General features: G+C 47.9%; 1 protein-coding gene across 1 annotated transcript in view; it reads left to right on the top strand.

The window, feature by feature from the left end:
- Nucleotides 1-23,101, top strand: part of jam2a (junctional adhesion molecule 2a) — a 77,509-nt gene extending 54,408 nt beyond the window's left edge. Inside the window, exons 5-10 of the mRNA XM_086007254.1 lie at nt 641-843; nt 8,364-8,466; nt 10,076-10,183; nt 10,670-10,685; nt 15,141-15,183; nt 18,360-23,101. Of these exons, the coding sequence (XP_085863380.1) occupies nt 641-843; nt 8,364-8,466; nt 10,076-10,183; nt 10,670-10,685; nt 15,141-15,183; nt 18,360-18,392 (506 nt within the window). The 3' untranslated portion in view covers nt 18,393-23,101. The remainder of the gene's footprint in view (nt 1-640; nt 844-8,363; nt 8,467-10,075; nt 10,184-10,669; nt 10,686-15,140; nt 15,184-18,359) is intronic.
- The last annotated feature ends 4,335 nt before the right edge of the window (nt 23,102-27,436 follow it).

Below are 27,436 nucleotides of genomic sequence, written 5' to 3'. Positions count from 1 at the left end.
GCTGAGGAGCCCGGTGCTGTTGGGAATTGCAAATAGGGAGGGAGTGCCACCAGTTAGCGCCACCAGTTAGCCAGCAGAGCACTGCTCTTCCGAAACCAGAACCGCGAAACGAAGGTGCATTTAGCCCGTATCCTAACTCGCACCAGGTCTCGTTTACCCATCATCCCTGTGCTCACTGACCGACATTGGTTCCCGGTCCAAATTCTTATCCTTGTGTCCAAATCCCCCAATGGCCTCACTCCCTCCCTTTCTCTGTAACATGCTCCATCCCTCCAACCCTCCGAGATCTCTGCGCTCCTCCAATTCTGGCATCTAGCGCACCCCCGATTTCCATCGCTCCACCATTGGTGGCCATGCCTTCAGCTGCCTGGGCCCTAAGCTCCAGAATTCCCTCCCGAAGCCCCTCCGTCTCTCTACCTCTCTCTCCTCCCTTAAGACATTCCTTTAAACTTACCACTTTGACCAAGCTTTTGGTCATCTGTCCGAATATCTCCATAGGTGGCTCAGTGTCAGTTTGATGATAGCGCTCCTGTGAAGCACCTTGGGATGTTTTACTACATTAAAGGCGCTATATAAATGCAAGATGTTGTTGGTGATTTATGCCACAGTTTCCCTTTCACTGCGATTCTCTCGTTGCCAGTGCCGCCGGCTGTTCCCACGTGTAAAGTTCCGAGCTCCGCAATGTCGGGGTCCATGGTCGAGTTGGCCTGCAAGGAGTCGGAGGGCTCGCCGCCCTCCCAGTACACCTGGTACAAAGACAACAGCATACTCCTGGACCTTCCTGCCAAGGACTCGACCTTCACCAACACGTCCTACACAGTGAACCGAAAGACTGGATTACTGGTAAGGGGAGACCATTGGGGAATTAAGTCATTTACTGGGGACCCATTTCCGGTTAACGGTGAGGTTTAAAATGGCCATCTCACTTGTTCCTGTTTTGGTCGAATGTGGCCGTGGCTCGGTGGGTAGCACTCTCGCCCCTGAGGCAGAAGGTTGTGGGTTCAAGTCCCCACTCCAGAAACTTGAGCACACAATCCAAGCTGACACTCCAGTGCAGTGCCGGAGAAACATAACATAGAAGATAGGAGCAGGAGTAGGCCATTCGGCCCCTCGAGCCTGTTCCGCCATTTAATGCGATCATGGCTGATTATCCAAATTCAGTACCCTGTCCCTGCCTTCTCCCCATATCCCTTTAGCCTTAAGAAATATATCTAACTCCTTTTTGAATATATTTAATGAATTGGCCTCAACTGCCTTGTGTGGTAGAGAATTCCACAGGTTCACCACTCTCTGGGTGAAGAAATTCCTCCTCATCTCAGTCCTAAAGGGCTTACCCCTTATCCTTAGACTGTGACCCCTGGTTCTGGACTCCCCCGCCATCGGGAACATCCTTCCTGCATCTAGTCTGTCTAGTCCTGTTAGAATTTTTTAAGTCTGGAGGTGCCGCCTTTCAGATGAGACATTAAACCGAAGCACCATCTGCTCTCTCAGGTGGACATAAAAGATCCCATGGCACTATTCAAAAAAGAGCAGGGGAGTTCTCCCCGGTGTCCTGTCCAATATTGACCCCTCAATCAACATCACTAAAACAGATCATATTGTTTGTGGGACCTTGCTGTGTGAAAATTGGCTGCTGCGTTTCCTACATTACGACAGTGACTGAGCTCTATATAAATGCAAGTCTTTCTTTTTTTGAATGAGTTTATACTTCACAGTAAAGTTCACCAGCTTTCTTCTATAAAAAAATCATTCGTGAAGTAAAGGGATTGGTTAAAATTTTAAAACATCTGGTTCAAGTAACTGCTGTGGTTGCTGAAGTGACTTTTTTTTTGTGGAATTTTGATCTGACGATTGTTGACTGAATGTGAAGTGAATTTCCCCTCCCTCAAAAATGTGTCAACTGGCAGAGAATACTGCGCAGATTTATTGAAGGGTAGTTACCGGCCTAGTCACAGGCTAATGTACCCATGGAGATGGTGAGAGGCCTAGTCACAGGCACAGAAGGATGCCATTCGGCCCATCGAGTCCGTGCCGGCTCTCTGTAGAGCAATCCAGTCAGTCCCATTCCCCCACTCTATCCCCGTAGCCCTGCAAGTTTATTTCCCTCAAGTGCCTATCCAGTCTCCCCTTGAAAACATTGAGTGTCTCCGCTTCCACCACTTCCGTCGGCAGCGAGTTCCAGGTCCTCACCACTCGCTGCGTAAAAAAAAGTTTTTCCTCACATCCCCCCCTGTATCTCTTGCCCAAAACCTTAAAACTGTCCCCTAGTCCTTGTACCATCAACTAGTGGGAACAGCCTTTCCCTGTCTAGCCTATCCAAACCTGTCATAATCTTGTACACCTCTATCAAATCACCCCTCAACCTCCTTTGCTCTACTGAAAACAAATCCAGCTTCTCCAGCCTGTCCTCTGTAGCTAAGATCCCCCATCCCCGGGACCATTCTGTTAAATCTCCTCTGCACCCTCTCAAGGGCCTTCACATCCTTCCTAAGTGTGGTGATCAGAACTGGACACAATACTCCAGTTGTGGCCTAACCAGCGCTTTATAAAGATTCAGCATAACTTCTCTACTTTTGTACTCAATACCTCTATTTATGAAACCCAAGATCCCATATGCTTTGCTAACCACTCTCTCAATATGTCCTGCCACCTTCAGGGACCTATGCACATTAACTCCCAGGTCCCTATGTCCCTGCACACTCTTTAAAACTGTGCCATTAAGTGTATATTGCCTCTCCCTGTTCATTCTGCCGAAATGCATCACCTCACACTTCTCTGTATTAAATTCCATCTGCCACTTGTCTGCCCATTCTGCCAGCCTTTCTATGTCCTGTTGCAGTCGATTGGTATCATCTTCACTCTTTGCCACACCCCCAAGTTTGGTGTCATCGGCAAATTTAGAAATTCTGCTTTGTATTCAAATATCCAGGTCATTTAAAGCAGTGGCCCCAGCACTGATCCTTGGGGAACACCACTGTCTACCATCCTCCAGTCTGAAAAACAGCCATTTACCGCAACTCGCTGTTTTCTGTCCTGAAGCCAATTCCTTATCCAAGCTGCCACTGACCCACCTATTTCATGAGCCTCAATTTTGTTAACCAGCCTTCTATGTGGTACTTTGTCAAACGCCTTCTGAAAATCCATGTAGACAACATCCATTGCATTCCTTTCATCAATCCTCTGTTACTTCATCAAAAAATTCAATTAGATTGGTCAAACATGATCTTCCTTTTACAAATCCGTGCTGGCTCTCCTTAATTAGCTTAATCCTCTCCCAAGTGCCCGTTAATTTTTTCCTTGATTATTGTTTCTAAAACTTTACCCACCACTGATGTTAAACTGACCGGCCTGTAGTTACTCGGATTGTCCTTACACCCTTTCTTGAACAATGGTGTCACATTTGCCACTTTCCAATCCTCAGGCACCTCCCCCGCATCTAGGGAAGATTGGAAAATGATGGCAAGCCCTTCCGCTATCACCTCCCCAATTCCCTTAGCAATCTGGGATGCAAGCCATCTGGACCAGGCGACTTATCCACTCTAAGCATACCCAGCCTTTCTAGTACATCCTATTTATCAATTTCCACCCCTTCCATTGCTTCTACCTTTTCCACTTCTACCGATATTTTGTCAGCATCCACTTCCTTAGTAAACACCGATACAAAGTACTCATTGAGTATTCTAGCCTTGCCCTGCGCCTCTAAGCACATATCACCTTCTTTGTCTCTAATAGGCCCCACCCCTCCTCTTACTACCCGCTTACTGTTTACATGCCAGTAGAAGATTTTGGGGTTTCCTTTTATATTAACATCCTCCCTTTCCAACACTACAATGTCTTCCTTAATCAGCACTGTCACCCCACCTCCCATTTTTCCTTCCCTATCTTTTCTGAACACCTTGTACCCTTGAATATTAAGTGCCCAGTCCTCACTGTTTTTAAGCCTCATTTCCGCTATTGCCACCACATCATATTGCCACACGGCTAATTGTGCTTGTAGCTCACCAACCTTATTCACCACACTTCGTGCGTTTTACATACATGCATTCTAAACCCATCTTTGAATTTTTCGTAGTTTTTCTTAGTCTGCTCCGATCTAATATGGTACTACTTCCGCCTCTAGTACTACTTTCTTCTCTAGTACTATCCCACACAATCACTCTTTTATGCACCTTATTCTTATTTTCTACTCCTATATGCTGGTGCCCAACTCCCTGCCAAGCTAGTTTAAACCCTCTCCAACAGCACTAACAAACCTCCCTGCGAGAATATTGGCCCCGGCTCTGTTGAGGTGTAACCCGTCCAGCCTGTACAGGTCCCACCTTCCCCAGAAATGGTTCCAATGCCTCAGGAATCTAAAGCCCTCCCTCCTGCACCATCTCTCCAGCCACGCATTCATCTGTTCTATCCTCCAATTCCTGTACTCACTAGCACATGGCACCGGGAGTAATCCGGAGATTACTACCTTTTGAGGTCCTGCTTTTTAATCTCTCTCTCATAGCTCCCTAAACTCTGCCTGCAGGACCTTATTCCTCTTCCTGCCTATGTCGTTGGTACTGATATGGACAACGACCTCTGGCTGTTCACCCTTCCCCTCAGAGTGTCCTGCAGCTGCTCAGCGACATCCTTGGCACTGGCACCAGGGAGACAACTTGATCCCGCTCCTCTTGCCGCTCCTCTCGCGCTCTTTACAGCGCCGCTGATCCTGCTCATCTCGCCGCTCCTCTCGCTTGTGTATTCATGGAGATGGTGAGAGGCCTAGTCACAGGCTAATACACCCATGGAGATGGTAACAGAAAGAAAGAAAGAAAAACTTGCGTTTATATAACACCTTTCACGTCCTCAGAACATCCCAAACCCCTGTACAGCCAGTGAAGTACTTTTGTGTAGTCACTGTTGTACTGTAGGAAATACGGCCTAGTCACAGGCTCATGTATCCATGGAAATGGTACAGGCCTAGTCACAGGCTCATGTATCCATGGAAATGGAACAGGCCTAGTCACAGGCTCATGTATCCATGGAAATGGTACAGGCCTAGTCACAGGCTCATGTATCCATGGAAATGGTACAGGCCTAGTCACAGGCTCATGTATCCATGGAAATGGTACAGGCCTAGTCACAGGCTCATGTATCCATGGAAATGGAACAGGCCTAGTCACAGGCTCATGTATCCATGGAAATGGAACAGGCCTAGTCACAGGCTCATGTATCCATGGAAATGCTGAAAGGCCTGTTCTTTCCCCTCATGTCCTGGAGTTTGGGACCCTCTGATTTCAGAAGAGCCACTTGCCCTGTTCTGCCTACAAGGACCGTGCCTATAACTTCTGGCTTTGCAATTCGGAAGTGGAATGTGTGAGAGAGAATGAGATTAGTACTGTGTCCAGTTTTGGTCTCCTCACATGTTTGGTGATGCAGAGGCCCTAGAAAAGGTTCGGAGGAGGGCCACTAGATTGATACCTAGCTTGAGTTACCACGATGCGCTAATGGATCTGGGGTCTCTTTACTACAAGGAGATTTGATTGAGGCCTTTAAAATAATGAAAGGATTAGACACTGAGTTGATGGGCTATTTGAGCAAGATGAGTTAGGGAGGCCAAAGGACATGAGTGTAAGTTAAGTAAGCATAGAACTAGGTTAGATGATAGGAGTCGCTTCTTTCCGCAGGGTCGTTGATTTCTGCAATAAGTTGCTGGCAGGTCAGAGAGTGCGGATTTGCTGCAAGTCTTCAAAAAGGGATCTGGGTGAGTTTCCGAAAGCGACCAAGGTACCTACAGGTAGAGAGAGGTAGGTGGGTCATTGGGGGCTGTGCTACTCAGTCACCCTTGTCCCCTGGAGCTTGTTTGATCGAGAGGGAATTTCACAGAACGATACAGCACAGAAGGAGGCCCTTCGGCCCATCGTGCCTGTGCCGGCTCTTTGACAGAGCTCTCCGATTAGTCCCACTCCCCCTGCTCTTTCCCCATAGCCCTGCAAATTTTTCCCTTCAAGTATTCATCCAATTCCCTTTCTAAAGTTACTATTGAATCTGCTTCCACCGCCCTTTGTTTGTCAGATTACCCTGAGGTTTTTTCAAAATTGGCCGAAGGTTTTTCTTTTTTATTGCCTCTCCCAGGAAATGGCGTGGCTGTAGGATGGGGGTGATGGGGTGCAGAAGTGACACGGTGCCAGGATAGGACAGGCTCAATGGACCAGATGGCCTTTCCCTCTCCTCCTTCTTTTCTAGGTGTTTGTTTGCGGTTAGACCACACCTGGAGCACTGTGAGCAGTTCTGGGCACCACACCTTAGGAAGGGTATATTGGCCTTGGAGGGAGTGCAGTGTAGATTTACCAGAACGATACCTGGACTCCAAGGGTTAAGTTACGAGGAGAGATTACTCAAATTGGCGTTGTATTCCCTGGAATTTAGAAGGTTAAGGGGTGATCTGATCAAAGTTTTCAAGATATTAAAGGGAACAGATAGAGTAGATAGAGAGAAACTATTTCCGCTGGTTGGGGATTCTAGGACTAGGGGACATAGCCTAAAAACTAGAGCCAGACCTTTCAGGAGTGAAATTAGGAAACACTTCTACACACAAAGGGTGGTAGAAGTTTGGAACTCTCTTCCGCAAACGGCAATTGGTGCTCGATCAATTGTTAATTTTAAATTGGAGATTGATAGATTTCTGTTAACCAGGGGTATTAAGGGATATGGGCCAAAGGCGGGTATATGGAGTTAGGTCGCAGATCAGCTGTGATCTCACTGAATGGCGGAACAGGCTCGAGGGGCTCAGTGGCCTCCTCCTGTTCCTATCCCATTGTTCAGAGAGCAAATGAAAGAGCTCTATATTTTGCTTCAATTTGGAAGTTAGTGGAAAAGGACTTGAGCCTGTGTCTGTTCCCACTCCATGACAGTGAGCGCCTGTAATACTTAGTGCCACCGTAGCACCTTTCAATCTAACCTCTGAGCATTTGGTTGCTGTAAGAATACATTCGAAGAGTTGGGTACAAACACTGTAGCCAAGACACGGTATATCATGGATTACAGAGTATGGTAGTGTAGTGATTATGGTTTAGCAACCCAAAGATTGAGTTCAAATCTCACCATGGGACATTGGAATTAATAAATCTGGTGATTAGTGGGCTGGCACCAGATACCAATCAATACCATGAAAAGCTGTCGGATTGTTGTAAAAAATCAAACTGTTCCACTAATGTGAAGGGAACCTGCCACCCCTACCTGGTCTGACCTAAATGTAGCTTCAGTCTGACATTATAAAGTTGACTCTTCAAGAAGGGAGCCCACCACAATCTTCTCAGCCCAACAGGGGATGGGCAATAAATGTGTCCTTCCAGTGTAGCCCACGTCCAGAGAACAGTTTTTAGCAAAGAGGGTTGACGTTGACTGTCGTCCTTGGAGATTGAGGGGGAAAAATTCAGTTGGTTGCGCCACCCGTTAGCGCCTTAAGAGGGCGCTAAGTGGGGCGCAAACCAACTAGCGCCCGGGCGCGGCACTGGCCACGCCTCCCGCCAAATTCAGCGGGAGGTTAGTGGTGGCGCTAACCGTTAGCGCTGCCCCGGCCGCGATCTTCGGGAGCGCCCCCCGATTTACCGCCGGACGCTATGCCCGACAGGGTCAGGGTGGCGTACCTGCGGCCGGGGAGGCGCAAATTAAAGGCGAGGTGTGGGGCAGCCATTTTTGTTGTTGGCCGCCTGCCAGCACCTGCCTGCGCTCCCGTCCCCGCAGAGTGCCGGCTGCGATCCAAGAGCCCGGCACTTCTCTTGGGTGCCGGGCTCTTTTGCCTGCACTCCCGATCCCCGGGGGTCCAGCTGGGCCCCAGATCGCGCTGCACAAGGCCCCTCCCCTTTAAGAAGGGGAGGAAGGCCTGCAATACCGCAGCGCGACGTGGCGCCACGATATTCACTTGCAGCACCCCAAGAGGGGGGCGGGGCGCCTCCAGTAGCACCCCGCTTCCCTTTGGGGCGCAACGGACCAATTTCCGGCGCGGGGGGTGCTAATTTTGTAGCGCCCCGGCGAACTTAGCGCCCCAAATGGGGCTATACTGAATTTCTCTCCCTGGGTGTCTACATTTTACCCAGTCCATAACTGGACATCCTGACGAAGGGGGAGTTGTGCATATTAAGGAAACGGGTCCGCTTGCACAGGTGTTTTCTTAATCAAAATCCTGCTCCGTACTGTCCAATCACGACTACTAAGAATAGAAGGCCTCGCCTACAAAACTCGGAATCCAGCACTAGAAGGATGGTTTCCCTGCTCGGGAGCCAGCTCACAGTACGAAGTGAATTGGAAACCAGGTGGAGGTGATACCTGAGCAGCGTTCTTTATTCCCTGTCTGTATGACCTGTGTTTTTAATTTTGTGCTTCGACAGATATTTAACCCTGTCAAAAGGAGTAATAGCGGATCGTACTTCTGTGAAGCGAGTAACGGAGTTGGCCAGACACAGAAATGTTCGGTTAAGTTCATGCAAATCAGTAAGTGCTGCCGCTTTTGTACCTGGATTACCCTTTGTCTTGTTGTGGTAAAGAAAACCGTGCCTTGACAGAAAGGCGGCCGAACTAAAGACTTTTTTTATGCCGGAATTACAGTGACCTCCCATCTTTTGTATTCTTTGCTTGTCAGCTTGGCTCAGATAGAAGCAATCTTTGCGTCTGAGTCAGAATCTTCACATCTAGAAATTATATCGTATTTACAGCACAGAAACAGGCCGTTCGGCCAAACAGGTCCACGCCGCTGTTTATGCTTCACACGAGCCTCCTCCCACCCTAATTTATCTCACCCTATCAACATATCTTTCTATTCCTTTTCTCCCTCATGTGTTTATCTAGCTTCCCCTTAAATGCATCTACGCTATTCACTTCAACCACTCCCTGTGGTAGCGAGTTCCACATTCTCACCACTCTCTGGGTAAAGAAGTTTCTCCTAAATTCCCTATTGGATTTAGTAGTGACTATCTTATATTGATGGCCCCTAGTTTTGGACACAATCTCCCCAACTAAGATCAGCTAAAGCAGCAAAGATCAGAGAATAGAATCTGGAAAGTTTACAACAGAGAAGGAGGCCATTCAGCCTATGGTCTCTGTGTTGGGTCTTTGCGAATAACCCACTGTCCTACTCTCTCCTCATAGCCTTGTATCTTCCTCTGCTTCAGATGTTTCCCTTAAAAGTTACAATGGTCTCTGCCTTAACCAGACCCTGTGCCAAAGTATCCCATGCACCAACAATCTGCTGTGTAAAGAATAGTCTCCTAATTTCTCTCCTCACTCTTTCTTTTAGTAACAATGATGACCCCTTGTCACTGACTCCCCAGCCAGGGCAATTAGTTTTTCCACATTCATCATATCAGAAGCCTTCATAAATTTACAAACCTCTATTAAATTCCAGGCGGCGCCTTCATTACTTCTCTGCATAACTCTCAGCCGTGGCTCAGTGGGTAGCATTCTTGCCTCTGAGTCAGAAGGTTGTGGGTTCAAGTCCCACTCCAGGGACTTGAGCACAAAAGCCTAGGCTGACACTCTCCAGTGCAGTACTGAGGGAGCGCTGCACTGTCGGAGGTGCCGTCTTTTGAATGAGGCTTTAAACCGAGGCCCCGTCTGCTCTCTCAGGTGGATGGAAAAGATCCCATGGCACTATTGCGAAGAGCAGGCTGGCCAATATTTATCCCTCAACCAACATCACTAAAAAAAAAATAGATTATCTGGTCAGTATCGCATTGCTGTTTGTGGGACCTTGCTGTGCGCAAATTGGTTTCCTACATTACAACAGTGACTACACCTCGAAAGTGAGGTGTAAAGCTGTAAAGCGCTTTGGGACGTCCTGCGAGAGTGAAAGGCTTCTTTCTTTATCTTTTTTGAATGAGTTTATACTTCATAATAAAGTTAACCAGTTCTCTCCTATTGAAAGAACATTCATAAAGTTAAGGGATTGGTTAAAAGTTCGAAACATCTCGTTCAAGTACCTGCTGTAAAGCAATTTGGGATGTGCTGAGGATGTGAAAGGCACTATATAAATGCAAGTCTTTTCTTCTTGCTGTACGTTGATGAGATTGTTTGCCTCATACTCGCCCTCCACACTTGTTCACAGATGACATTGACGTCGGTGCGATCGTCATCGCCGTGGTAATCGTCGCCTTGGTGCTGTCGCTGTGCGGGCTCGGAGTGTATTACGCCCACAGGAAGGGCTACTTAGGGAGTGAGTAATGTCTTGTCTCCTGGGTCAATGCCTATAGAGGAGTGCTGGGATATGATTCATCTCCTTCGAGCAAGGGGCCCGCTTGAGTGAGCTGTGGAGGTCCGACGAGAATGGGCTGGGCTGCGATACCTTCCACAATCAAATAGCCAGCCGATGCCAACTCTCTAGGCTCGCACATAAAGATTGGCCACTTGGGTAAGGCTGCCAGTGTCCATGGAACCACGCTGCCAGCAAGAGCCTCCACCTTCAAGAGGGATGGGGAAGAAATTGAGAGGAAGAAATATTGGAGCAATGCTGCACATTGTGATTGCTTTCTCTTGTACATTTTCCACATCAAACAATATTTCTATAACCGTGCTCCCTACAAAAACATTCCTCCTCCTCATATTTATTTCAGTCATTTGGTTCAAGCATAGACATGTTTCCTGTTCCTAGTGTTGTTTGTGATTGTTAAATATTTATTCTAGTTTATTTTTCTCTTCACAGAGTCAAGGTCATCTAAGTAAGTAACTCTTTTTTCCTTTTATCCCCCAAGTTTTACCCCTCTCCCACCTCCAATCCTGAAGCTGATATTGCCACCATTAGCGGCCGTGCCTTCAGCTGTCTAGGCCCTAAGCTCCGCCTCTCTACCGCTCCTCCTTTTAAGATGATCCATAAAGCCTACCTCTTTGACCAAGCTTTTGGTCACCTGCCCTAATATCTGCATCTCTGGCTCGGTGTCAAATTTGGTTTGAAAATGGCTCTTGTTAAGTGCCTTGGGATGGTTTACTATGATTTGTCTGCTTGATTGGCACCCCATCCACCACCTTAAACATTCACCAGTGCACCGTGGCTGCAGTGTGTACCATCTACAAGATGCACTGCAGCAACTCGCCAAGGCTTCTTCAGCAGCACCTCCCAAACCCGCGACCTCTTCCACCTAGATAGACAAGGGCAGCAGGCACATGGGAACACCACCACCTCCAAGTTCCCCTCCAAGTCACACACCATCCTGACTTGGAAATAGATCGCCGATCCTTCATCGTCGCTGGGTCAAAATCCTGGAACTCCTTCCCTAACAGCACTGTGGGAGTACCTTCACCACACGGACTGCAGCGGTTCAAGAAGGTGGTTCACCACCACCTTCTCGAGGGCAATTAGGGATGGGCAATAAATGCTGGCCTTGCCAGCGACGCCCACATCCCGTGAATTAATTTTTAAAAAGACGCTATATAAATGCAAGTTGTTGCTTTTGTTTGCTCATGAGGTACAATTGCAAGAGCATTGGTCGCCCTCTGCTACCTCGTTCAAGTGACCATTCACGTATGGGCGAGTGGAGGTGTTCAAGGGGGAAGTCACAGTCTGGACCTCATCCTCTCCTTACTCAACACTCGCACGCACAATTTCCAGCTGATGTCTCTGGGTAGTGATCATGAGTGGCCTAAAATTATCCCTCCCCGAGTCCCAACTATCATTCTGGCTGAGATCAGACAACTCTGCACATACTAGTTTCCCTCCGTGCCCCTTGATTTACAGAAGAATTAGGAGCAGGAGTAGGCCATACAGCCCCTCGAGCCTGCTCCGCCATTCAATAAGATCATGGCTGATCTGTAGGAAGAGTGTCGAAGATTGAGGGGCGATCTAATGGAGGTGTTTAAGATGATTCAAAGGAGTTGATAGGGTAGATAGCGAGAAACTCTTTCCTTTGGTGGGCAATGTTCCCTTTAAACTGCGCGGCCACACAGCCGCATAGCACTCTGCAGCTCCCGCGCAGCCGGCTTACCGGTTTTTAAATAGGTTAAAAACGCGCATGCACGGAACTTTGGGCCACGCACCCAAAAATAAATTTAAGGGAACATTGCTGATGGGAGGAGTCCAGAACAAGGGGGCACAACCTTAAAATTAGAGCCAGGCCGTTCAGGGGTGATGTCAGGAAGCACTTCTTCACACAGAGGGGAGTGGAAATCTGGAACTCTCGCCCCCAAAAAGTTGTTGAGGCTGGGGGTCAATTGGAAAATATCAAAACTAAGATTGATAGATTTTGTTAGGCAAGAGTATTAAGGGAACCAAGTCAGATAGATGGAGTTAAGATACAGATCAGCCATGATCTAACTGAATGCCAGAACCGGCTCGAGAGGCTGAATGGCCTCCTCCTGTTCCTAAGTGGAAAGGCCTGCTCCTCTAGGGCTAGTGGACATAGTCTAAAATTTAGAGCCAGGCCTTTCCGGTGTGAAGTTAGGAAACACTTCTACAGGCAAAGGGTGGTAGAAGTTTGGAACTCTGTTCCACAAAATGGTAGGTCAATTGTTAATTTTAAATCTGAGATTGATAGCTTTTTGTTAACCAATGGTATTAAGGGATATGGGCCAAAGGCGGGTATATGGAGTGAGGTCACAGATCTCATTGAATGACGGAACAGGCTCGAGAGGCTGAATGGCCTCCTGTTCCTCCTTCTGTGCGTCCCTCTGTTTCTCGCTCTTTTTTTTACCGAACGTGCAAAGGGAAGGTCAGGGAAAGGTCATCTGGGCCATTAAGCCCACCCCTATCTAGACATAAAGCAGCCAGGCCCACCCCCAGCTACACAATCTCTGTCATAAAGTCCTTGAGAAACAACACATTTGTACAGATGTATTTATCAATGTAAAAGACCCCACGGCACTGTTTCAAAGAAGAACAGGGGAGTTATCCCCAGTGTCCTGGCCAATATTTATGCCTCAATCAACATCACTAAAAACAGATTATCTGGTCATTATCACATTGCTGTTTGTGGGAGCTTGCTGTGCGCAAATTGGCTGCCGCATTTCCCACATTACAACGGTGACTACATTTCAAAAGTACTTCATTGGCTGTAAAGCGCTTTGGGACATCCTGAGACAGTGAAAGGCTCTATAGAAATGCAAGTAAGTTCTTCTAAATTGTTGGCTTTCCTCAGTTCTTTCCCTAGAATTCATGTATTCACTGGCGGTCTCTGATTATTTCTCCCCTGTAGTTACCCTGTACTCACTGGCGGTCTCTGATTATTTCTCCCCTGTATTCACTGGCGGTCTCTGATTATTTCTCCCCTGTAGTTACCCAGTACTCACTGGCGGTCTCTGATTATTTCTCCCCTGTAGTTACCCTGTACTCACTGGCGGTCTCTGATTATTTCTCCCCTGTATTCACTGGCGGTCTCTGATTATTTCTCCCCTGTATTCACTGGCGGTCTCTGATTATTTCTCCCCTGTAGTTACCCTGTATTCACCGGCGGTCTCTGATTATTTCTCCCCTGTAGTTCCCCTGTATTCACTGGCGGTCTCTGATTATTTCTCCCCTGTATTCACCGGCGGTCTCTGATTATTTCTCCCCTGTAGTTACCCTGTATTCACCGGCGGTCTCTGATTATTTCTCCCCTGTAGTTCCCCTGTATTCACTGGCGGTCTCTGATTATTTCTCCCCTGTATTCACCGGCGGTCTCTGATTATTTCTCCCCTGTATTCACCGGCGGTCTCTGATTATTTCTCCCCTGTAGTTACCCTGTATTCACCGGCGGTCTCTGATTATTTCTCCCCTGTAATTCCCCTGTATTCACTGGCGGTCTCTGATTATTTCTCCCCTGTAGTTACCCTGTACTCACTGGCAGTCTCTGATTATGTCTCCCCTGTACTCACTGGCGATCTGATTATTTCTCTCCTGTAGTTACCCTGTATTCACCGGCGGTCTCTGATTATTTCTCTCCTGTAGTTACCCTGTATTCACCGGCGGTCTCTGATTATTTCTCTCCTGTAGTTACCCTGTACTCACTGGCGGTCTCTGATTATGTCTCCCCTGTACTCACTGGCGATCTGATTATTTCTCTCCTGTAGTTACCCTGTATTCACCGGCGGTCTCTGATTATTTCTCCCCTATAGTTCCCCTGTATTCACCGGCGGTCTCTGATTATTTCTCTCCTGTAGTTACCCTGTATTCACCGGCGGTCTCTGATTATTTCTCCCCTGTAGTTACCCTGTACTCACTGGCGGTCTCTGATTATTTCTCCCCTGTAGTTCCCCTGTATTCACTGGCGATCTGATTATTTCTCCCCTGTAGTTACCCTGTACTCACTGGCGATCTGATTATTTCTCTCCTGTAGTTACCCTGTATTCACCGGCGGTCTCTGATTATTTCTCTCCTGTAGTTACCCTGTACTCACTGGCGGTCTCTGATTATGTCTCCCCTGTACTCACTGGCGATCTGATTATTTCTCTCCTGTAGTTACCCTGTATTCACCGGCGGTCTCTGATTATTTCTCTCCTGTAGTTACCCTGTATTCACCGGCGGTCTCTGATTATTTCTCCCCTGTAGTTACCCTGTACTCACTGGCGGTCTCTGATTATTTCTCCCCTGTAGTTCCCCTGTATTCACTGGCGATCTGATTATTTCTCCCCTGTAGTTACCCTGTACTCACTGGCGGTCTCTGATTATTTCTCCCCTGTAGTTACCCTGTATTCACCGGCGGTCTCTGATTATTTCTCTCCTGTAGTTACCCTGTATTCACCGGCGGTCTCTGATTATTTCTCCCCTGTAGTTACCCTGTATTCACTGGCGGTCTCTGATTATTTCTCCCCTGTAGTTACCCTGTATTCACTGGCGATCTGATTATTTCTCTCCTGTAGTTACCCTGTATTCACCAGCGGTCTCTGATTATTTCTCCCCTGTAGTTACCCTGTATTCACCGGCGGTCTCTGATTATTTCTCCCCTGTAGTTACCCTGTATTCACTGGCGATCTCTGATTATTTCTCCCCTATAGTTCCCCTGTATTCACTGGCGATCTCTGATTATTTCTCCCCTGTAGTTACCCTGTATTCACTGGCGGTCTCTGATTATTTCTCCCCTGTAGTTCCCCTGTATTCACTGGCGATCTGATTATTTCTCCCCTGTAGTTACCCTGTATTCACTGGCGATCTGATTATTTCTCCCCTGTAGTTACCCAGTACTCACCGGTTGTTTCTGTTCCCGCAGGCAAAATAGCACCAACCACACGACTGCTTCTCCGGCTGCTGAAGTAAGTTTGAAATAATGTGACGTGTGCTTGTATGGGAGGAGAATTTGTCGATGCCTCAGTTCTGCAGCATATTGTACTGCACTGAAGGAAAACTTAAGCTCCCAAAAAAATCAACAAACAGGCAAGAAAGAGTCAGATAGCAGGAACAGACTGGAACATTGTAATAACACTTCACTTCCATCCAAACTTTTCCTATGGGTCTGCTATTCCTCTGTAATATACACAAGCTTTGCTATTTTTAATGTAGCGGTTGCAATTTGACAGATTGATACGTGGGAAATGTTGGTGTTCAGAGGGACCTGGGTGTCCTTGTACATGAATCACTGAAAGTTAATATGCAGGTACAGCAAGTAATTAGGAAAGCAAATGGTATGTTGGCCTTTATTACAAAGGGATTAGAGTATAAGAGTAAAGACATCTGACTGCAATTATATAGGGCCCTGGTGAGACCACACCTGGAGTATTGTAAACAATTTTGGTTTCCTTATCTAAGGAAGGATATACTTGCCATAGAGGAAGTGCAACAAAGGTTCACCAGACTGGTTCCTGGAATGGGGGGATTGTCCTATGAGGTGAGATTGAGTAGACTAGGCCTATATTCCCTAGAGTTTAGAAGAATGAGAGGTGATCTCCCTGAAATATATAAATTCTTAAAGGGCTTGACAGGGTAGATGCAGGGAGGTTGTTTCCCCTGGCTGGGGAGTCTAGAACCAGGGGTCACAGTCTCAGAATAAGGGGTCGGCCATTTAGGACTGAGATGAGGAGAAATTTCTTCACTCAGAGGGTGGTGAATCTTTGGAATTCTCTACCCCAGAGGGCTGTGGAGGCTCAGTCGTTGAGTATATTCAAGACAGGGATCGATAGATTTTTGAATATTAAGGGAATCAAGGGATATGGGGTATAACCGAGTGCAACGTATCCAAGTTTGCCAACGATACAAAGATGGGAGGGAAAGCAGTGAGTGAGGAGGACATAAAAAACCTGCAAAAGGACATAGACAGGCTAAGTGAGTGGGCAGAGATTTGGCAGATGCAATATAATGTTGGAAAGTGTGAGGTTATGCACTTTGGCAGAAAAAAATCAAAGAGCAATTTATTATCTAAATGGAGAGAAAGTGCTACAGTACAAAGGGATCTGGGGGTCCTGGTGCATGAAACACAGAAGGTTAGTATGCAGGTGCAGCAGGTGATCAGGAAGGCCAATGGAATCTTGGCTTTTATTGCAAGGGGGATGGAGTATAAAAACAGGGAAGTCTTGCTGCAGTTATACAGGGTATTGGTGAGGCCACATCTGGAATACTGCGTGCAGTTTTGGTTTCCACATTTAAGAAAAGATATACTTGCTCTCGAGGCGGTTCAGAGAAGGTTCACTCGGTTGATTCCAGAGATGAGGGGATTGACGTATGAGGAAAGGTTGAGTAGGTTGGGACTCTACTCATTGGAGTTCAGAAGAACGAGAGGCGATCTTATCGAAACATATAAGATTGTGAGGGGGCTTGATCGGGTGGATGCGGGGAGGATGTTTCCACTGATGGGTGAGACTAGAACTAGGGGGCATAATCTTAGAATAAGGGGCTGCTCTTTCAAAACTGAGATGAGGAGAAACTTCTTCACTGAGGGTAGTAAATCTATGGAATTTGCTACCCCAGAGAGCTGTGGAAGCTGCAACATTAAATAAATTTAAAATGGAGATAGACAGTTTCCTAGCAGGTAAGGGAATTAGGGGTTACGGGGAGAGGGCAGGGAAGTGGACGTGAGTCTAGATTCAGATCAGCCATGATCCTATTGAATGGCGGAGCAGGCCCGAGGGGTCGTATGGCCTACTCCTGCTCCTATTCCTTATGTTCTAGTGCAGGAAAGTGGAGTTGAGGTCAATGATCAGCCATGATCTTATTGAATGGCGGAGCAGGCTCAAGGGGCCGTATGGCCTACTCCTGCTCCTATTCCTTATGTTCTTGCGTTCAGGATCAGTAATAATACTTACAGCAAATAACCCTGCAGCTTTCTCCGTTTGGAGGGGTTTTCATGTTGCCCGGAGATCCTTGATGGCACAGTGGATGAATGCACCATGCGAGTGAGCCAGACCATAATGCCCAGCTTGAACCGTGGTCTATAGAAACATAGAAGATAGGAGCAGGAGTAGGCCATTCGGCCCTTCGAGCCTGCTCCGCCATTCAATGAGATCATGGCTGATCATCCAAACTCAGTACCCTGTCCCTGCCTTCTCCCCATATCACTTGATCCCTTTAGCCTTAAGAAATATATAGAAAAAAGACAGCACTTCCGACAGTGCAGCACTCCCTCAGCACTGCACTTGGAGTGTCAGCCTAACTTTACGTGCTCAAGTCCCTTGGAGTGGGACTTGAACCCACAACCGTCTGACTCTAGAGGCGAGTGAGCTACCCACTGAGCCACGACTGAATGAGTGTCTGTGTTGGGTTCATTGATCTCAGCCAGAGTGACTGTACTGGGTTACAGAGAGGCCCTTGGTTAAGAGAGGGGGGGAGATTGCTGCCTAGTGACATGTGCTGGATAGTACAGGTGCGTGGATAGCAGAGGAGGACATGATGGGCCTTGTCTATGAAGCCCACCATTGTCAAATATCCTGGCAGCACTCACTACCTAGGCTCACACAAGGAGGTCCAGTCAGATGGTGTGCAAGAGAGTAGCTGGCATCAGTGGAAACGTCATCCTACCGTGAGCCGACGTCCTCAGTACAGAGAGGGGGGTGGGGGCAGAACGTCTGTCGGGCGACGAGGGGGTGTGCGGAGAAAGTGGAGACTGGCGCATCTGCTGTGTGTCTGTGCTAAATCCTGGTGGGTCTGCCGTGACGCTAATCACCATAAGCCAGACGACACGTCGTGGCGTGGCGAACGGGAACTTCACATCCTGGGACGCGCAGGGTGTAATACAGCTGCTGAGGTGCAGGTGTTTAACCTCACCCTGTCCTTCTAAGGCCACCAAGCCCAGTGGCTGTAAGTAAGCACATCCTGAGGTCAGTCAGTTGGTGGTGAGGGGAGATGGCAGATTGGGAGGTACTTCTGGCTCCAGGCCAGAAGAAACTGGCATGAAATGACTGGCTCTCTTGCTGTTTTTTTTCTCCAGATACTTTTCTCACTTATAGATTTTGCAGGTATATACATTTCCCTGATTTTCTATTATTCTTTCCTGTCGCAGAATTTCAAACACACCAAGTCTTTCATTATCTGAAGCGGAGAGAAGGCCAGTACGTCCGTGAAGAATTCCAAACCACTATCCGTATCCGTAAAGAATATTCGGCTTGTAGTTAGAACAGTGGGGTAGACCTTGACTCTTCTCCTTCACCTCTGGCCTCTTGCGCATCCCCCGATTTCCTTCGCTCCACCGTTGGCGGGTCCGTGCCTTCAGCTGCCTCGACACTAAGCTCTGGAATTCCCTCCCTAAACCCCTCTGCCTCCCTCTGCTCCTTTTCCGACGCTCCTTCAAACCGGCCTCCGTGACCAACCTGTCCTGCTATCCCTTTACGTGGCTCGGTGTCGATTGTTGTGCGATTACACTCCTGTGAAGCGCCTTGGGGATGTTTTACTAGGTTTAAGGCGCTGTATAAATACAAGTTGTGGTTGATAGCGAGTCGGCAGCCGGCCATTTTACATCTCTCCCGCTTGACTTTGATGGAAATATGATTGGGGAAGAGATGGAAGACGGGGCTGCCGACTCTCTGCCACTTATTTTACACTATCCCACAAAGTCAAGACCTACCCCAATGACTTGTACTCAAAAGTAGCTTTGAATCGTCCGATTGAAGACCGCGTCCAGTGTGTGACAGTTGAAGTACTACTGGCTCACATCCGTGCACATAAACCACCGCCTATTAAAATAAGGAAAGTCCCACAGACCCCACATTCCATTAAACAGGGTCCTGGTACGGAAGAGAAAGGGACTTTGTTTTCTACGTTTGAATTTCATATTAAATTAGGTTTTTTTTTTATAAAAGAGGGAAGAGAACTGTAAATGCTGGAAATCCAGGAAGAGTCAGAAGTTCTGACTAACTTTTATCTAAACTAATGAATTCTCCCGGTGTCCTGGCCAACATTTATCCCTCAACCTGTGTCACTAAAATGAGATTATCCGGTCATTATCACATTGCTGTTTGTGGGAGCTTGCTGTGCGCAAATTGGCTGCTGCGTTTCCCACATTACAACAGTGACTACACTTCAAAAGTACTTCATTGGCTGTAAAGCGCTTTGGGACTCCCCGAGATCGTGAAAGGCGCTATATAAATGCAAGTCCTTTTCTTTTTTAGCCACACCGCACCTACTCTTTTTATTCAGTCCTATAAAGCAGGGGCGTCTGTGACCCCTTGCAATCCAGCCCTCGAAACCCAGGCACCTCGGTCCCATCTGTGCTGATATGTATCTAAATCCATGGCCCTCATTAATTTGCACATATCTCAAATTACTGCTATCTTGGTCTGATTTAGGATTTGTCCGCCAATAAAGGAAGACTTGCATTTATACAGCGCCTTTCGCCATCTCCGGCTGTCCCAAAGCGCTCCACAGGCAGTGTAGTCACTGTTGTAATGTGGGAAACACGGCAGCCAATTTGCACACAGCAAATTCCCACAAACAGCAATGTGATAATGACCAGATAATCTATCTTTGTGATAACAACAGAAAACACTGGAACAACTCAGCAGGCCAGGGCAGCATCCGTGAAGAGAGAAACCGAGCTAACATTTCAGGTCGATGACCATTCGTCAGACGAAAGGTCATTGACCTGAAACCTTAACTCTGTTTCTCTCTCCACAGATGCTGCCTGACCTGAGTTTTTCCAGCGTTTTCTTGTTGTTATTTCGGATTTCCAGCATCCGCAGTATTTTGCTATCGTATCTTTTAGTGATGTTGATTGACGGATAAATATTGGCCCAGGACACCAGGGAGAACTCTCCTGCTCTTCGAAACAGTGCCATGGGAATCTTTTACGTCCACCTGAGAGGGCAGGCGGGGCCTCGGTTCAACGCCCCATCCGAAAGGCGGCACCTCTGGCAGCGCAGCACTTCCTCAGTACTGCACTGGGACTGTCAGCCTACATAAATGTGCTCAAGCCTCTGGAGCGTGTCTTGAACCCACAGCCTTGTGACTCATAGGCAGGAGTGCTGCCCAATGAGCCACAGCAGTGAGCCAACAGTATTAAGAACAGCTCTTTCTAAACCCCCTGGCCTATAACGCTGAAACAGGCCTCACGGGATCCATGGGTGGATATCTGGTGGGTCTGTAAGCAAAGTGTCTCAAGACTTCTGTGTTTTTTTTTCTATATATTTGTTGATTTACTAGCTCATCACGGAATACTAATGCACATTTTTCCACAAATGATGGCACTGATTTCCTTTGCTTAGAGAGACTAAGTGGGAAAGACTCTGGCAGTGGGGAAGGGTGAGGTCATCCACTGAGAAAGACAGTCTACTTCCTTAATGTACGAGGAGAGACAGAGAGCTGTGGAGGAGCAAAGGGATTTAAGCGTCCATGTACGCAAATCACTAAAAGCCAGTGCACAGGTACAACAATTAATCAAAATGGCTGATCGAATGTTGGCCTTTATCTCAACGAGGGGTTGGCATTCAAAAGTGATGCTTCAGTTTTATAGAGCCTTGGTCAGACCCCCATCTGGAGTACTGCGTTCAGTTTTGGCCAACACACTTCAAGAAGGGTATATTGGACTTGGAAGGGATACAGTACAGATTCACCGGAATGACAGTAAGGCTTAAAGAGTTAAATTATGAGGCCAGGTTGCATAAATTTCGTTTGTATTCTGTTGTGCTTAGACTGCTGAGGGGTGATCTAATTGAGATGTTTAAAATGGTAAAGGGATTTGATAGGGTAGATACGGAGAAACTGTTTCCCCTGGTGGGGGAATCAAGAACAAGGGGACACAATCTTAAAATTACAGCCAGGCCGTTCAGGAGCGACATCAGGAAGCACTTCTTCACACAAAGGGTAGTGGAAATCTGGAATTCTCTCCCCCCAAAAGCCTGTGAATGCTGGGTCAATTGCAATTTTCAAGACTGAGGTTCATAGATTTTTGTTAGGTAAGGGTGCCGAGGGATGTGGAGAAAAGGCGGGTAAATGGAGTTGAGGTACAGATCAGCCATGAGCTGATTGAATGGCGGAGCAGAACAGGCTCGAGAGGCTGCATGGCCTCCTGTTCTTACAATAGCTATCATGCTGTCTTTCAGAAAGTTGGGACAGAGGGTGCCCAGGAATGCATGAGACTCCATCAGTATTTGCAGGGGACCGTGAGAATTTTTAAATGGGATCCCTGAGTGTATATCAGTATTAGCAATGAGGGTACCCAGGAATATATCAGTATTTGCAGGGGGAATTCCTACGATAGATTAATCTTTGCAGGTGGGGTGGGTCCCCAGAAGTGTATCAATATTTACGGGAGGATCCCCAGGAATATCAGTATTTGCAGAGGATCCCCAGGAATATATCAGTATTTGCAGAGGATCCCCAGGAATATATCAGTATTTGCAGAGGATCCCCAGGAATATATCAGTATTTGCAGAGGATCCCCAGGAATATATCAGTATTTGCAGAGGATCCCCAGGAATATATCAGTATTTGCAGAGGATCCCCAGGAATATATCAGTATTTGCAGAGGGACCCCAGGAATATATCCGTCTTTGCAGAGGGACCCCAGGAATATATCAGTATTTGCAGAGGATCCCCAGGAATATATCAGTATTTGCAGAGGATCCCCAGGAATATATCAGTATTTGCAGAGGATCCCCAGGAATATATCAGTATTTGCAGAGGGCCCCCAGGAATATATCAGTATTTGCAGAGGGACCCCAGGAATATCAGTATTTGCAGAGGGCCCCCAGGAATATATCAGTATTTGCAGAGGATCCCCAGGAATATATCAGTATTTGCAGAGGATCCCCAGGAATATATCAGTATTTGCAGAGGGCCCCCAGGAATATATCAGTATTTGCAGAGGATCCCCAGGAATATATCAGTATTTGCAGAGGCCTCCCAGGCTTATGGGTACAGTAGCATAGTGGTTATGTTACTGGACTAATGAACCAGAGCCATGAGTTCAAATCCCACCACGGCAGCTGGGGAATTTAAATTCAGTTCATTCATTAAATCTGGAATAAAAAGCTAGTATTAGTAACGGTGACCATGAAACTACCGGATTGTTGTAAAAACCCATCCTTTAGGGAAGGAAATCTGCCGTCCTTACTTCTGCCTATTTGTGACTCCAGACCCACAGCAATGTGATTGACTCTTGAAATAGCCCAGCAAGCCACTCCGTTGTATAAGGCGACTCACCACCACCTTCTCCAGGGCAGTTGGGAATGGGCAATAAACGCTGGCCTTGCCAGCGAAGCCCACATCCCGTGAAAGTCCTTTTTAAAAAATAAAAAAATAAAAAACATAAAAAATTCAATTAGTCTTTGCAGGAGGGGCCCCCAGGAATATACCAGTATTTGAAGAGGGTCCCCACACAGAAAGGTTTGAACATGATTGCTGTAAAAGGGTTTGCTTGTCTCCCAAGTTCGTTCTGATGAAGGGCCCACGCCAGAAACATTAACCCGTCTTGTGCCTTTTTAGATGCTGATGGGTCTTGTGTATTTCCAGCATTTTCTGTTTGCATTTCTTTATAAATATGAGTTGAAACTAGTTCTTTGAATGCAAGCACTTTTTACATGTTTTTAGCTGCTTTGAGTTATGCAACGTGAAATGGTGCCGATGTATTTTATGTTGCTGTGCATTAACACGGAGTTTAAAAAAACACTTCAACTTTTAACAGAGCACATCTTGTAATTTTAACTCAATGTTTATCTGCTAATGACTTAACTCCTTTATTGACCCAATGTTGAACCTAAGGTACTGTATTGACACTGATTAAACAGTATGTGGAACTTTCAATTGTTACACTGATTGTGTGTGAAACTCCTTGACCCCCAAGTATGGCTTAGTTCTCTGGATGATTAGTGCAGGCTCCTGGATTACTAGTCCAGTAACATAACCACGCAACCTCACCTGGTGAATCACTTTACTTACTGAAGAATCACCAGAACGGTGACCCATCCCACTACCAACTAAAACACCAGATCTCGAACAGTGCGACATTACTGTAGTCAATACAGGTAGACTACCCTTTATCCGGACTTCCGAAAACCGAAACCCTCTAAAAACCGAAGGTTTTTTCGTTCAGCGTAAGTCGTGCGTACGAACGAAAAAACCTTCGGTTTTTAGAGGGTTCCGGTTTCGGAAGTTCGGATAAAGGGTAAGTCGTGCGCACGACCCCCCCGCCGGCCCCGACAACCGCCGACCCCGACAACTGCCGACCCCCCCCCCCGCGGACCCCGCCGGCCCCGACAACCGCCGACCCCGCCGGCCCCGACAACCGCCAACCCCCCCGCCAGCCCCGACAACCGCCAGCCCCGACAACTGCCGACCCCGCCGCCGGCCCCGACCCCCCCCCGCGGACCCCGCCGGCGCCGACCCCGACTGACTTACGCTGAGCGTCAGCGTAAGTCGTGTGCACGACCCCCCGCCGACCCCCCTTCCGAAATCCGAAATTCTCCTTTATCCGAAACTCGGCTGGTCCCGAGGTTTTCGGATAAAGGATAGTCTACCTGTAACAGCAACACATTCTTTCCCTACATTACAACAACCACACTTCAAAAGTACTTCATTGGCTGGTGAAGCGCTTTGGGAGGTCCTGAAAGGTGCTATATAAATGCACATTTGAGGGGATGGTAGTTAGGTTACTGGACTATTAATCCGGAAACGTGAGTTCAAATCCCACCACGGCAGCTGGGGAATTTAATTTCAGTCAATTAAGTAAATCTGGAATAAAAAGCCAGTATCAGTAACGGTGACCATGAAACTATCGGATTGTCGTAAAAACCCATCTGGTTCACTAATGTCTTTCAAGGAAGGAAATCTGCTGTCCTTACCTGGTCTGGCCTATATATGACTCCAGCACCACAGCAATGTGGTTGACTCTTAACTGCCCTCTGAAATGGCCTAGCAAGTCACTCAGTTGTAACAAACTGCTACGAGAAACATTAATAAGAATAAAACCGGACGGACCACCCGGCATCAAACTAGGCACCGGCTTCAGACATGGCAACAGCACACCCAGCCCAGTCAACCCTGCAGAGTCCTCCTCACCAACATCTGGGGACTTGTACCAAAATTGGGAGAGCTGTCCCACAGACTAGTCAAACAACAGCCTGACATAGTCATACTCACAGAATCATACCTTTCTGCCAATGTCCCAAACTCCTCCATCACCATCCCTGGGTATGTCCTGTCCCACCGGCAGGACAGACCCACCAGAGGTGGCGGCACAGTGGTATACAGTCAGGAGTAGCCCTGGGAGTCCTCAACATTGACCGTAGACCCTATGAAGTCTCACGGCTTCAGGTCAAGCATGGGAAAGGAAACCTCCTGCTGATTACCACCTACCCCCCTCCCTCAGCTGATGAATCAGTACTCCTCCATGTTGAACACCACTTGGAAGAAGCACTGAGGGTAGCAAGGGCACAGAATGTACTCTGGGTGGAAGACTTCAATGTCCATCACCAAGAGTGGCTCGGTAGCACCACTACTGACTGGGCTGACCAAGTCCTGAAGGACATAGCTGTCAGACTGGGCCTGCGGCCGATGGTGAGAGAACCAACACGAGGGGAAAAACCTACTTGACCTTATCCTCACCAATCTACCTGTCGCATATGCATCAGTCCATGACTGTGGTAGCAGTGACCACCGCAGTCATTGTGGAGACAAGGTCCCATCTTCACACTGAGGACATCCTCCACCATGTTGTGTGGCACTACCACCTTGCTAAATGGGATAGATTCAGAACAGATCTAGCAGCTCAAAACTGGACATCCATGAGGCGCTGTGGGCCATCAGCATCAGAATTGTATTCCACCATAATCTGTAACCTCATGGCCTGGCATAGCCCTCACTCTACCATTACCATCAAGCCAGGGGACCAACCCTGGTTCAATAAGGAGTGTAGAAGAGCATGCCAGGAGCAGCAGCAGGCGTACCTAAAAATAAGGTAGCAACCTGGGGAAGCTGCAACACAGGACTACATGCATGCTAAACAGCGGAAGCAGCATGCTGTAGACAGAGCTAAGCGATTCCACAATTAATGAATCAGATCAAAGCTCTGCAGTCCTGCCACATCCAGTCGTGAATGGTGGGGGACCATTAAAGAACAAACGGGAGGAGGCGCCATGAATATCCCCATCCTCAATGATGGTGGAGCCCAGCATGTGAGTGCAAAAGACAAGGCTGAAGCATTTGCAACAATCTTCAGCCAAAGGTGCCGAGTGGATGATCCATATCCGCCTCCTCCTGAGGTCCCCACCATCACAGAAGCCAGTTTTCAGCCAATTCGATTCACTCCACCTGATATCAAGAAATGGCTGAACGCACTGGATACAGCAAAGGCTGTGGGCCCTGACAACATCCTGGCTGTCGTGCTGAAAACTTGTGCTCCAGAACTAGCCGCACCTCTAGCCAAGCTGTTCCAGTACAGCTACAACACTGGCATCTATCCGACACTGGAAAACTACCCAGGTATGTCCTGTCCACAAAAAGGACAAATTGAACCCGGCCAATAACCGCCCCATCAGTCTACTCTCAATCATCAGCAAAGTGATGGAAGGTGTCACCGACAGTGCTATCAAGCGGCACTTACCAATATCCTGCTCACTGATGCCCAGTTTGGGTTCTACCAAGACCACTTGGCTCCCGACCTCATTACAGCCTTGGTCCAAACATGGACAAAGGAGCTGAATTCCAGAGGTGAGGTGAGAGTGACTGCCCTTGACATCAAGGCAGCATTTGACCGAGGGCGCCATCAAGGAGCCCTAGTAAAACTGAAGTCAATGGGAATCGGGGAAAACTCCACTGGCTGGCGTCGTACCTAGCACAAAGGAAGATGGTTGTGGTGATTGAAGGTCAATCATCTCAGCCCCAGGACATCGCTGCAGGAGTTCCTCAGGGCAGTGTCCTAGGCCCAACCATCTTCAGCTGCTTCATCAATGACCTTCCCTCCATCATAAGGTCAGAAATGGGGATGTTCGCTGATGACTGCAGAGTGTTCATTGCCATTCACAACTCCTCAGATATTGAAGCAGTCTATGCCTGCATCTAACAAGACCTGGACGACATTCAGGCTTGGGCTGATAAGTGGCAGGTAACATTCGCGCCACACAAGTGCCAGGCAATGATTATCTCCAACAAGCGGGAGTCTAACCACCGCCACTTGACATTCAATGGCATTACCATCGCCAGATCCCCCACCATCAACATCCTGGGAGTCACCATTGACCAGAAACTTAACTGGACCAGCCACATAAATACTGTGGCAACAAGAGCAGATCAAAGGCTGGGTATTCTGCGGCGAGTGTCTCACCTCCTGACTCCCCAAAGCCTTTCCACCATCTACAAGGCACAAGTAAGGAGTGTGATGGAATACTCTCCACTTGCCTGGATGAGTGCAGCTCCAACAACACTCAAGAAGCTCGACACCATCCAGGACAAAGCAGCCCACTTGATTGGCACCCCATCCACCACCTTAAACATTCACTCCCTCCACCACCGGCGGACCGTGGCTGCAGTGTGTACCATCTACAAGATGCACTGCAGCAACTCGCCAAGGCTTCTTCGACAGCACCTCCCAAACCCACGACCTCTTCCACCTAGAAGGACAAGGGCAGCAGGCACATGGGAACACCACCTCCAAGTCACACACCTTCCTGACTTGAAGTATATCGCCGTTCCTTCATCGTCGCTGGGTCAAAATCCTGGAACTCCCTCCCTAACAGCATTCACAGAAACCCCACAGTGCAGATAGAGGCCATTTCGGCCCATCGAGCCTGCACCGACACATATCCCACCCAATCCCCGTAACCCCTACACCAACCCCACCCTATCCCCGTAACCCCACGCATTTAATCCCCCTAACACTAAGGGTCAATTTTTTTATCATGGCCAATCAACCTAACCTGCACATCTTTGGACTGTGGGAGGAAACCGGAGCACCCGGAGGAAACCCACGCAAACACGGGGAGAATGTGCAAACTCCACACAGACAGTCGCCCGAGGCCGGATTCGAACCCGGGTCCCTGGCGCTGTGAGGCAACAGTGCTAACCACTATGCCACCGTGCTGCGTGGGAGTACCTTCACCACACGGACTGCAGCGGTGGCTCACCACCACCTTCTCGAGTGCAATTAGG

Source organism: Somniosus microcephalus, chromosome 14 (genome assembly GCF_052327205.1).
Source record: "Somniosus microcephalus isolate GS21.2 chromosome 14, FLI_Smic_1.0, whole genome shotgun sequence".
In the NCBI taxonomy this organism is placed as follows: domain Eukaryota; kingdom Metazoa; phylum Chordata; class Chondrichthyes; order Squaliformes; family Somniosidae; genus Somniosus; species Somniosus microcephalus.
This window is presented reverse-complemented; position numbering and strand designations above follow the sequence as displayed.